A 13257-nucleotide genomic window follows, 5' to 3' on the forward strand; every position below is an offset into this window, starting at 1 on the left:
TGACTCAAAGTTCAAAACAAAATTTCGCGAAAATATCTTCTAGCTATACATAAATCTACTACAGTACAGTAGTCATAGTAACAAGTCGATTCCACTTGTACGAATTAGGAAACTATTTCAGCCAAATTATCGCTGAAAAAAGAACTAAGTACAGGAAATTACATTAACTCACCCACTTCCAAATCGCAACGCAACCAACCGGTTTTTGTCTTCGCTTTACCTAAATTGTTTTATTGTAATAACTATTAATTAATTATAGTATAATCTTACTTAAACCGTTTTAAAATTTTCATTATTTTTTCAGTGGATTTTGTAGGACAACTTATTACCCATGTATCTAAAACCTATAAACACCCCACTTTTTTTAAGCCTACAACCAAAAACAATGTAAATAAAATGATGTTTTCTTTTGTTTCCAGTGAGCTCGGTGGAACGCGACGCGTACGGCTACGGGTACGGCGGCGGGGGCGGCTCGCACCACTTCGCTGCGCCCGCGCCGCCGCCCCTGCCGCACGACGACCTCCCTTACTCCGTCTTCGACTTCGGGGACTACCAGCGCCACCAGTACCACAACAAGCTCAAGCCCAAGAAGAGGCCCCGCGCCGACGGGCCCCCCACCCCCGGCGTCAAGCGCAAGAGCCGCGAAGGCTCCACCACCTACCTGTGGGAGTTCCTGCTCAAACTCCTGCAGGACCGCGAGTACTGCCCGCGCTACATCAAGTGGACGAACCGCGAGAAGGGCGTCTTCAAACTCGTCGACTCGAAAGCCGTCTCCCGGCTCTGGGGCCTGCACAAGAACAAGCCCGACATGAACTACGAGACCATGGGCCGAGCGCTGCGCTACTACTACCAGCGAGGGATCCTCGCCAAAGTCGACGGGCAGAGGCTCGTCTACCAGTTCGTGGACGTGCCCAAGGACATCGTGGAGATCGACTGCTCGCTCGCGTAGACGCGTCGTCGCCTGCGGATGGAATCTCCGTGTGTGAACGTTAATTATTACAGGAGTAGTCGTGGCTACGGGACTTTCATACGTAATTTGTATTCGTAGAGATCGTTATTCGTTTCGCTCTTTTTCATACGTTTTTTCACTAACTATTTACTTACTTTAAAACTTTAAATAGTAAATTCGTCTATTTTTCAAGTCATCATGCATTATTACGTTTTCCGTATCGCTTCAGATAATTCTGATAAATAAATAATGATCGTTCTTAAGATAAATAATGTTATTATTCTCAACTTGAATTGAACTATAATAATTATTATTATAACGTTTATTATTATTACTGAATTAAAATATTTATACAAAATAGGAGAGACGAAATTGATTGCTCAAATGTTTATATATAATACCTATTTTTAGGAGAATTTCAGAAAGGAACACTAATATTTGCTAGATGTTATATGATGTGGGTATAGAGTGGTTTTTTGTATAATGTTAAAACGAATTTTTAAAAGTTTGTAATGTTTCTACACATAAAGTAATATACGCGAGTCGTCGCACCGCGCGGCGGCGGGGCGGGCGGCGTCCCTGCGACAACATTGATCAGAACTTCCTACTACCTCAAAACGACGCAAAACTAATATTACATATTATGAATAATATACAATTTATTCGAAAGAACAGTTTTTACAATATGCAATAAGTAATATTATAGTCTAAATAAGAGTTTATATTAAAGAAATATTTACGTAAAAAAAATGTTTATATTGTAACGACAAAAATATCGTATATTTGCCCTCAGATAAAGTATGTATAACCTCTTTGGTGCTTCTGACGGCCATTTGCATATTTACACCTTGTTGAACAAACGACCTCAATTATATATATTATATTACATATTATATGATTCAATTTATCTTATACCAATTGTCTAGCTATTTGTTCCTTTGTTATGGCCGAGCCTCGGTCCTCGAGCGGGGACGATCATTGGATGACCTGAAAATATCATTTTAGAAGGTTTTCTCTTTGATTTTCGGTAGACAAATTTTATTATACTAGTGGCGGTGCAAATGTTAATAAATACAAGTTAGTTGAAATTTATTACTTAAAACTCCCCCGCGATACCTGAGGGTCTCGAGTCATCTGAAATCTATTGTGTTTTCAAATTCTTTATTCGTCTTCGATTGAAACCGAATTTCGATCGGTAATTTATTAAGGTTCTTGTTTGTAGAACGCCTATGTTTCTACTACAGTACTGAAACCAACTGCCAACTTTCTGTTAGAGAGCTAAATAATAGTTTAAGGTATGAATTTTGTGCGTTAATTGTGTTAATTATTACAAATAGATGTTTACTATAAGTGAGCTGTTTTAAGTGAACACGTTCTAGTTTATTTCGTTTATTTAAATTTACTATAAGCCTGTTAGGGGGCCTCGGGCGAGCATTTCTTCGACATATCAAACCGTATTCGTATGCCCACATCCTAATTTATCAGCATATCAGTTAAAAACGAATATTTAATTATTGTAAAAAGAATCTATTGTGATATATTGCCTATACTTTTTCATAGCATCAGCGCGAGGCCCCTATTTTTTGTTACCTGAGTAAATATTATAAATAATTAATTACGATTTGTGGTCCAATGTTAATGAATCATAATACTTTTAACTAGATAGTCGTTAAAGGATCAGGTTAAGCCGTAGCCTAGTTCTCGTTGAGTTTACAATATAACACACAATGCAGACCACATGATTTTGTATATTTATACTGTTACGTAACGACAGATAACTTCACTTTGCAGCCAAATTATTCAATTGGTCAGTATTGATGAGTTCATGAAGATGTAACGAACGTTTTCATCTTATAACCTTTATAGCTATACCTAGCGCTTGACTGAGAGTTGAGAGAGCCCGTGGACAGGGTTGGAAAAACAGTTTTAAAAAACATTTTTGTTTAAAACTGTTTTTTTAACAAACAACATGCTTAGAACACTTGTTTTAACTATTTGTTTTTAAACATTCATGTGGTAAAGTGTGATTTATTTTTGCATCATGATTTACCTACTACCAAGTGAGATGTTTAGTCAAGGGCTAACTTGAAACGGAATAAAAATATTCAAGTCAACTGTCACCCTTCCGCAACCCGCACTTTACGAGCCCTCTCAGGGATACGGTACACCTATAAAGTGATATTAAAGTTGTCTGTCGGTACTTTGTTATATTTCTTTACGAGTCCGTAAGGAAAGGCGTTGTTAGTTAGGAGCGGCGAGTCCAATATAGATATTGATACAACGAAATGCGCAGCCCGCGCTCTATAATGAGAACTATAATAATTCCCGAATGTTATGCAATATTTTTATATTGAAATCGAAGTATATAAATAATATTTAGCGAGTAAGAGTCTATAGTATGTTAGGCGAGGCGCGGGCTACGCACTTCGCTCAACTTGAAAGGGTCAATGAAGCCTTAAGTGAATCGAAATGTAAAGTAAATGGGTGCTAAGTGTGGGACCGGCAGGTTAGTGCGACGGATTACTCGCTCTATAGTAACGTAGGACGGTAGAACGCAGTACACAGACAGTAGCAGTAAAGTATACCTAGCAACACAGTACACAACGCATACACCAGTGCGCCAGGTGTCGGCGCCAGTGAACGATCTCAGTGTCCAAAACTTCTTCGAACAAATCCAGTGCCCGTTTCATGTGATCTAAACTTATACATATGAATAAAATAATAAAAAGTGGAATTTTAATCGTATTTTTATATAGGTAGGAGAAATTCTCAAAATGAACTTTTTTTAAATCTTTTTTTGCTTTTGTAAATATAACTAGGTTTTAACTTATTTATTTCGTCTTGTAAAAGTATATCGCTCTCGCCGGATCCGCGCATCGGACGAATAAATTAAATAAATTGATTACTTATACTTAATATTGTCTAAATAAAATAGTTAAATTATTACGTGCACGAATGCAACAAACTGTTGAAATCTATATATTTATTGAATTTTATTTAGTAGAGTCGCTTGCATGGATCTCGCGAGACGGTACTTTTTCCTTTTTCTAGGAAACTTCGTTCTATATAGGCTACAAATTTTATTGTAATATACATAATGATATGTAATGGTAGTAATGAATGGACCACGTGATGGCAGGGGCGCGCTCTCAGAATTTATAATTCGGCTAGTGTGCAAGTTATGAGTTACCGGTTAGTAGACAAAATGTTTGAGCAGACATTTAAAAAGATGCTCGAAAATTAAAAAATATTTTAGTCGAATTGATGTTGTTAAATTAAAAATTAAAGTTTCTAATAATAATGTACTTAAATTTCAATGTAAATTTTACCAGCACCTCGTGAAAATTATTGTTAAAATTTATTTTAATCGAGCCTAGTCTTAGTATCATAAAATTCGTTTATTTCGGGCGGCACCTCGCTACGTGCTCCGCGGTCTTCGAAGGCCGATTGTGTAATGCACGGAAAATTGTAAATACAATGTTAAAATAATCCAAACGCACACCCTCGCGGCCCTTGAATGAGTCAATGGCGTCTAGATAGGTGAAATATGAAAATATTTTGCTCTAAAGCAATGAGAAGGTTAGTGAATTTGGTATTAGGGGGAGGGCGGTGTTCGCTGATGAAACACGTTTTGTCTACTATTTCAATGTATTCTTATTCACTAGTTAATGTCCAGTAATTCAATACGTAATTGGTGAAAGCGTGTGGATTGTTTCATTTTGGCTTGTCATATTATTTTTTAAGAGAAAAATTTAAATTTTGTTCGACCTCTCGACGCCAGATGGCGGTAATTTCTTTGTTAAATAAAATTGAAAATTTGTCAATCTTTTAGTTCTGAGAGTTATGTGCGTTAGTGATTTTTGATTACGTTACAGTTGCTTTTAGATTTACGCAAAGTCCGATTATTTTAATTGTAATTTTAGTTGGTTAATTTAACAAAATACTGTATTTTCTGCCCCCTAGTTAAGTTATTTTTCTATGTATAGCTAGTTGTAAGTGTAAATGATTTAGCATATAAATTTGATGCATGATGATAATGTTAATAAAATATCCACAATAAAATACAAATGTATGTTTTTGTCAAATATCCCGTTTTTCATTCTTCCGTACGATTTAGATTAGACCTTACTTTAGGTAAAGATGTCTAAATTAATAATAGGAAGCCTAAGCCTAAATTACAGCACTTAGGTCGTTGCTTGATAACGGCTAAGCAACAGTTAATTCATAACTATCAATTTTATTTATACAGTAGCTAATAATTATTTATGAAGTATGAACGTCTAAGAGAAGACATAAAGTACCAAGCGAGGGTAGTCACGGGGTCATCTCCGTTTGGTCGATAATCGACCAGACGGGGGTACGGGCCTCGAGGCTTTGCCTCCTTACCCGGGCGGGTCGCTGGGCATCTCTGTGCCCAGGTGTTTGTCTTTTAGCCTTTTCGGCTAGGGCCTGCCATCTTGGCTTGGGCCCTGGTGGTTAGGTGTGTCCGTTGGTAGGTCTCTGCACGACGGCGCTAAGCGTGTCGTCCAGTGCAGAGACGGTATCGGTGTCAAATCCGGTGGTTGTCTCGTCGTCTCGGTCGTCGTCGCCATCGCCTGCGTTGCGCGCTGGTGAGGGCGATCGGAGAAGCTCCCGAGGTAATGGACGCCCGTCCATTGGACGTGGGATGAGTGGAGCGATGCCGTGGAGGTGTTCGCACGGTCCGTTGTCCGCACGCGCAAACATGCGCCGCGCGAGTGTACGGACGTACCCCTCCACGGAGGGCGTCTTGAGGTCGCGGTGTATAACGTCGTTCCTCACGTACCTCGGAGCTTGGACGATTGTTCGCAGGCATTTGTTTTGCTGGACCTGTAGGCGGCGTCTCTGGTACTCGGAGCAAAGGGAGTACCAGGCTGGTGCCAAGCGAGGGTAGTCGGAATTATTATATAGTTCCAAAATTCACCAAAAGGTGGCTTACAGACGCATCTTTCTTTAGACTTGCTTGAGAGCAAATTAAAGAATAGTTTTTAAAGTTTACGCGGTACTAAGTAGTTACTAACAAGTAAGTAGATTTACGAGACATTTCACCGCGGTTTATAGCGCGGAAATGCCGCCAGTATTTTTAGCGCTATTCCATGCGGACATAATTTTTACAGTAGTTATGGAGATAAGTAAACTATTTAAATTTTATTGTAAAAATTTCCATTCAACTACCTAGGCAATGGAAAACACCTACATTATATTTTTTTATTTACGGCCTTACATGAAAGTTTGTAATGGTAAGACCATTTTATGTAGATTAAAGAACTACCGATTCTTCTAAGTTAATATACAGTGCGACAAGGCTCTCTTGGCACTTGAATATTCAAACAAGAACAAAGAGGACACTTGACGGCAACGTTAGTTCCGATTTTCGCCACGCGCCAAGATTGCCTTATCGCACTGTACCCAAAGTTACGATTCGAACATCACTAACCTCTGTACCATAGACAAGCTGACGTGTTGTTGTCATGTCACTGTCATTTGTCTTGACGTGTACGCGCAACTGTCTGTGAAATAAATTCGCTTGAAATTCACTGTTTTCCAATTTATAAATGATGATAAGGAAAAAATAAGTGTAACAAAACGTTTGTAAGGACGTGTAGATTGTAATTAATAATTTAAAGGACTTCTTTAACCGGCAAAATGGTTTTAATGACGATGATCGCCCGTGTTGTGGATGGGCTGCCTCTAGCAGCTACTATGCAAGATGATGAACAGGTAAATATTAATTTCCAAGCATATGTTACTCTATATAGTATATCCTACATCTAGAACTAAAATTTAGACCATATCATCACGCACTACATTCAGAAACCTACCTTTTTTATAGCGTACCATTTAGTTTCACTGTATTCAGTTTTTGTTCTTAATTTTATTTTGCGTTGGTTTTCAGAGTGGTTGCAACGTATTGGAGTACCAAAACCAAGCAAAAATGCTGTTTAGAAAGCTAACTCCCCAGTCGCCAATACGATGCTCCATCGAAACTGGGCATTTTCTCTTCCAGTGAGTTGTGCTTGTTGCTTTTTATTTTTATTTCCTTCATTTCGCATTCCCTTATGTTCCCCTGTATGTCGCAATAAATGTTAACTGTTGCTTAGTTTCATTTCCTTTAAGATGATATATTAAACAATTGAACCAAATATTATCAAACTTTTGTTCATTGCTTTTCAATCAATGCAAATTGCAAGTTCAATTTAAAGATTCTTTTAATAAATTAAATAAAACTTTGATCCATCAACACTCAACCTAAACTCTTGGTTCTGGAAAGCATGAATTTTACTCAGAGGTTCCCTTTAAATTGTAGACAAGAAAATAGGTCAGATTTTTCGAAATTCCCATAGGATAAAATAAAGTGCTTAAGTACATAATTATCACCACTATATCATCTTATAAATTAATAATTTTGACCATCTGTACGCACAACATGTTATCTATTCAGAATAAATTATTTGTTTTGGAGTGGATTTGTATTATTGCTGAGCAAGGCTGTGGGCAGTCACTAGTAAAAATTAAAAATGAATAGAATAATAATAGTTATCTTTGCCATAGTGATTACAACTCTTTTGATATACTAACTACTATTTCACCTGCATTCTTATTAATATACTATTATTTATTTATACAGTGACTTTAACGACAGTTTTGTTTATATTTCAGCTACTTGATAGAGAGTGAAATTTGCTATCTAGTGTTGTGTGAGCGAAACTACAGTAAACGACTCGCATTCAGTTACTTAGAAGAAATTGCACAAGAGTTCTACCATCAATACGGAAAAAGAGTGAGTACATGAAATTGTGTTCATCATCATCATCATGATCAACCCATCGCCGAGTAGAAACCAAAGAGGTGTGGGTTTAATAAAAACTGCCATACCCCTTCCATGTTATCCCGCTTTCATCTTAGACTGCATTATCACTTACCACCATGTGAGATTGCAGTCAAGGGCTAACTTGTATATGAATTTTAAAAAATTAGGGTGAGTTTTTAGTTGTTTAAAGTAGTTTATCTTTTGGTTTCAGGTGAACACAGTCACAAGGCCTTACACATTCATAGAGTTCGACACGTGGATGCAGCGGACACGCAAGCAGTATGCGGAGGGAGGCGCGCGGGCGCGGAAGGCGGGCGCGACGGCGCAGCTGGGCGGCCAGCTGGGCGACGTGCAGCGCATCATGATGCAGAACATCGATGATGTGCTTCAGAGGGGCGCCATACTCTCAGGTAAAGTACTACCATTTTTATAAGTTACCAAAGTCAAGTTTGAAAGTTGTTAATGTTGTTAATATTTGTTCACGATCATATTTTAATTTTTTTCTTGTGATGTAACCACAAATTCACGTTGTTCAGATTTTTCCCCAAATATCTGCTATAAGACCTACCTACCTGCCAAATTTCATGATTCTAGGTCAACGAGAAGTACCCTGTAGGTTTCTTGACAGACCGGCAGACATACAGACAGACAACAAAGTGATCCTATAAGGGTTCCGTTTTTCCTTTTGAGGTACGGAACCCTAAAAACAATGAATTTTCACACAGTACTAATAAACCAATTATGTATATCACTTTCAGAGCTGGACACAAAAACGCAGAAGCTATCAATGATGTCACAGAAGTACAAGAAAGACGCTGTATATCTCAACACAAAGTCTATGCTAGTGAAACTGACCGCTGGGGCAGTCATATTGCTTGTGTTTGTTCTGTACTTCTGGATCCTTTAGAAGGCAACCCATCCTTGAATGAACCTTAGAAATTTTTCCTGTTATTCTACCAAATTTGTTATGGAATTTTATTTAAGTATATAATGGCGCCGATTCTGTTGTCTTTCTCTAAACTGAAGAGTATCTACATCTTTTTTTTTTAATATTGCTAAAAAAGGACAATATGAGTTTAACATTTAAAGACTCTAAATTTTAGTGCACACTACAAATTTAAACAGTAGGCTCGCGACTGGCAGCTAAAGTCACAAGGTTTGATAGCTCTAAATTAAATTTAAAACTGTCAAGCTGTGGCTGTCCTTTTCATATTACGTTAGAAAGAAGAGATGTGAATACTCTAAAATTTAGTTGTGCTCAGAATCAGTACCATTATCTCAGCTATACGAAAAGAGATAGATTATACTTTCAGGAAGACAACAATCTTGTCCTGAAGATATTAAATAATAATCCTTGTGGTCACAAAAGTAGGCTTAGTGTGAGGTTGCACATCTTGAAAACGTTAATATGTTTCGAGTATCGAAAAATAGACTAACTAACTGCCTTTTAGACAATACTTAAGTTTGTCCATATGCCTATCTAATTGCGACATAAAAATTGGTAGTACTGAATGTATTGTAAGACTTAAATCTATATTTTTTCTTATATCTGTGTATGATAAATACTTTAATTTCTAATTTACGACATATTACGATCAATGATGTTTTTACTGAATACTAGCTGACTAGCTGATGCCCGCTACTTCGTTCGCGTACATTTCGATTTTTTCAAATCCCGTGGGAACTTTTTATTTTGCAATAAGTTTGTTGGTAATATAAATTATTATTATTTCTTTTGTATAAACTAAAAAAAATTCTTGTAGTATCTTACTTCTAGAACTTCGACTTCCCGTTTATCTGATGATATCCATCCCATATTTGGTACAATACAAATATTTTAAATAATCTTGCTGACTGACTTTCTGTTTCGTTGTAAAATAATATACCCATATGCATTCCATTGCAAAATTAAAACACAAACCATAACAATTATACTGCTTTTGAATTTTATTTTTAATGTGAATATTGGTGTAGAATATATAATAATATTTAGTCACATAAAATATCATCTCATATTGTATGATCCATAAAAACGCTTTTTTTTTTGTGAATTTGGCAGGTCGGGAGTTCGATTCCAGGCACACACCTCTAACTTTTCAGAGTTATGTGCGTTTTCAGCAATTAAATATCACTTGCTTTAATAGTGAAGGAACACATCGTGAGGAAACCTGCACACTGCCAATCCGCACTTGGCCAGCATGGTGGACTACGGCCAAACCCGGCTCATTCTGAGAGGGACCCCATACTCTTTGGTGAGCTGGCGCTGGGTTGATTATATAGCCTCAATAGCTCAACGGGTAAAGGAGTGGACTGAAAACCGAAAGGTCGACAGTTCAAACCCCGCCCGTTGCACTATTGTCGTACCTACTCCTAGCACAAGCCTGACGCTTAGTTGGAGAGGAAAGGGGAATATTAGTCATTTAACATGGCTAATATTCTTTTTAAACTAAAAAAAAAAACAAAATGCAGATCCATCAATTTTCTATGATCATGAGGAATAAGAATAAGAAATAAGATTTATAAATGCAATAAAACGCCAACCAATTTTTTATTATTATAATATAGTGATAGTGAGGATGGTGACAGAGTGTTGTACATGTTAATGTCTTGTTGATAATTGTATTTATTTAGGATGTAATAAATATGTATTCTTTCCAAAACATGCACAATTTTTTTTAAACATAACCATGACGGAAACCCATATCAATTACAGATTCTAACGGTCGCCGTCACGACTGAGTTGCCAGGCGACTAGGCGACCATGCTTAATCGGTTAACCACAAGTATTGCCAAGTTTTGAGAGTGCTTGATATCAAGGAATTCACTCCTAAAGCCAATCATATCCAAACTCAAAAGTACTAATTTTTTCTAAAACAGAGTTTCTTGCTGGTTCTTGGTAGGAACTTCATTCCGATTTTAAATAGCACTTTTAAATTTTTTAATTGAATAAAAATTTATTGTATTCAATATTGGTTACCCATCCAGTTACAGACCGGAGTCAACGTTGCTTAACGTGCGGGTGATCGTTTGATGTCACACTCACAACTCAATTAGACCACATATCTCTTTCCGAGGATACAACCGCTCAGGAAACTATATAAAAATCTTAATTTATTCTTCAGTGCTGTTCAACGGATTTGCTAAATGAAGGCTTGTTATACTTTTCAGAGCTTCGTTTAGTCTTATACCAGTAGCTGTATCTAGCACCTGAAACAAATTGCTTTGATGAGTTAACTGCACTAAGGCATCAGTCACTAATGGTACTAATTCTGATGACAACTAAGTTTTACAGTGTGGCAGATTCCGTTGAACACAATCTCTAAACTAAACTAAAATGACACATCTAAATCTATTGCTATCCCTTTCATAATGTTGATGGCGGAAAAGGATGGCAATAGATTTAGACCTGTTAATTTAGTTTAGAAATTGTGGTGTGGCACTACTGAAAGCTACAAAGCAAAATAAGAAGTAAAAATTGTGTACAAGAGAATCGGCCCCAGTATTTGCATCTCTTTCTTACCAAGGTTATAAGAAAAAGGCTTTATTTTTTTTTCAAAAATTGATTTAAAACTGTAATACGTATGGTGCCAGTCTTGAGCATAGTGTGGCCAATTCTGTTGTATACAATCTCTTAAACTAAACTAAAATGATACGTCTAAATCTATTGCTATCCCTTTCATAATATTGCTTGCGGAAAAGGATAGCACTAGATTTAGACCTGTTAATTTGGTTTAGTTTAGAGATTGTGTACAAGAGAATCGGCTCCAGTGTTTAAAATGTAAGCACCTAGCACTAAAATTTCGAGTCTTTAATTCAAAATTCTTTTCAAAAGGATGTAGGTAACACCCTTTTAAGCAATATCGAAAAAAAGATGCGGATACTCTAAATTTAGTTTACAGAACAACCTAAGGATGAATGCCAACTACCTGTACAATTTTAGCAAATATGACTGGTTTACTCGTCCACTGCAAAACACCAAACACTTGCACCAAGTAAGGAATGACAGTTGATGGCAGTTGGCTCTTCACATGCACCATGGAAACTCTAATTTTCTGTGTGTCATCTTTACAATCTATCTAAAAAGAGGATAAACTGAGAATTACTCATCATCATCATCAATCGATAGACGTCCACTGCTGGACAGAGGTCTCTTGTAGGGACTTCGGAGAATCATTCTTACCTAGCAATAAATTCAATTGGGAAGAATTTGTAAACTTCCAATATGTTTTGTTTAGTTACAAGAAAACTTTTCTTGTAATGTTTTCAATAAAAATAATTTAAACCATGATAATTAATTAAATCTTGCTTTAATTAAACAGTGAATGAAAACATCGTGAAGAAACCTGCATGCCTGAGAATCCTCCATAGTGTTCTCAAAGATGTGTGAAGTCGGCCAATCCACACTGGGCCAGGGTGGTGGACTATGGCTTAAACCCTCATTCTGAGAGGCGTCATGTTCATTAAAGAGCTGGTAACTGGTTGATCAATGTAAATTAAGAATTTTATAAAAGAAGTACCTAATTTTATGTGTAAAGACTAGAAATTTGCAAGCCCTATCTAAGAAGTGCAGATTGGCACAGAATAGTAATAAGTAGCAGATTCTAGTACCTATCAGTCTATACTCTATGCCTTTGGGACCGGGTCACTGGTTCAGTGAAGGAGGTACATAGGTACAGACAAAGGCCAAAACTCGTTTAGCACCTTAATGATCAAACTCACTTGCGCTGCATGGGATGGTTGTGTGGCGTGTTTATCGAAAAAGGTCACAAGTGCGACTGGTTTTTGATGCATACATATTGCTGAATTACTACTCGAATTCTGAGGCAGACCGTATATCAAACAAGAATTTGTTTTGCATTTTCCTGGTGCAGAGATTTGAATATAGAGAGGTTCCTGGTTCGATCTCTAGGAGAGGAAATTTGATAATGGGGCTTCGGACTTAAACGGTCCCAAACGATTTAGCTGTGTTCCAATTCCTGCCATTGAGATTACAATTTGAACCTTCTAGAATGTTTGCTTTATATTTGAATAACATTTTATACAAAAACTTACATCTTTTAGGTGAAAACGTCCATTTAAACTTTCTAATATTCCGATGGTACGACAGTTTAGAACTTTTTCCTTGTACTCTTCGCACATAGCTAGCAAGGTGCTAATATTGTTGTATGTATAGAATTCTGCCTGGAAAGATATAAAACCAAATGATCTTATAAGTTATAACAACAGTACCTGGCTACATACGTCCTCCAAATTAGTAATATGTTCCATTACCTGAGATATTAAGTCAGAATTAAACGGCAGCTGGCGGTAATCGTCATTTTTCTTTGAAGACATTATTTGATCACAGTTTTAATTATTAGATATTGTAACTGAAAATTATTATTTTTCTGAACGGGCGAAAGATAATTCACAACAAATAAAAAGCAATGTCAAAAATTCCCGCCAAAACCACAGACTGCAAACTACAGACCAGAACACA

At 36.9% G+C, this 13257-nt stretch overlaps 3 protein-coding genes across 9 annotated transcripts in view; 2 read left to right on the forward strand and 1 right to left on the reverse strand.

Annotated features, from left to right (window-relative positions):
• The window catches only part of Eip74EF (Ecdysone-induced protein E74), a 338704-nt gene extending 333668 nt beyond the window's left edge, over nt 1–5036 (forward strand). For all 7 annotated transcript variants that reach the window (XM_069498007.1, XM_069498008.1, XM_069498006.1 and 4 more), the window contains one exon: nt 420–5036. In XM_069498007.1, coding sequence (XP_069354108.1) covers nt 420–949 — 530 coding nt within the window. In that variant the 3' untranslated portion in view covers nt 950–5036. The remainder of the gene's footprint in view (nt 1–419) is intronic.
• A 1414-nt stretch (nt 5037–6450) lies between these two features.
• Sec22 (vesicle-trafficking protein SEC22) lies at nt 6451–8958 on the forward strand. Its single transcript, XM_034985655.2, has 5 exons — nt 6451–6688; nt 6864–6973; nt 7628–7748; nt 7990–8188; nt 8537–8958. Exons 1-5 carry the CDS (start codon nt 6614–6616, stop codon nt 8683–8685), a joined length of 654 nt encoding a protein of 217 aa, XP_034841546.1. The 5' UTR covers nt 6451–6613; the 3' UTR covers nt 8686–8958.
• Nucleotides 8959–10824: 1866 nt separating this feature from the next.
• LOC117997388 (uncharacterized) lies at nt 10825–13187 on the reverse strand. Its single transcript, XM_034985659.2, has 4 exons — nt 13050–13187; nt 12831–12959; nt 11705–11854; nt 10825–10985 (listed from the first exon to the last, which is right to left on the reverse strand). The coding sequence occupies exons 1-4, from the start codon at nt 13110–13112 to the stop codon at nt 10890–10892; spliced, it is 438 nt and encodes a 145-aa protein (XP_034841550.1). The 5' UTR covers nt 13113–13187; the 3' UTR covers nt 10825–10889.
• Between the last annotated feature and the right edge of the window lie 70 nt (nt 13188–13257).

This window comes from Maniola hyperantus, chromosome 4 (genome assembly GCF_902806685.2).
Source record: "Maniola hyperantus chromosome 4, iAphHyp1.2, whole genome shotgun sequence".
NCBI lineage: Eukaryota > Metazoa > Arthropoda > Insecta > Lepidoptera > Nymphalidae > Maniola > Maniola hyperantus.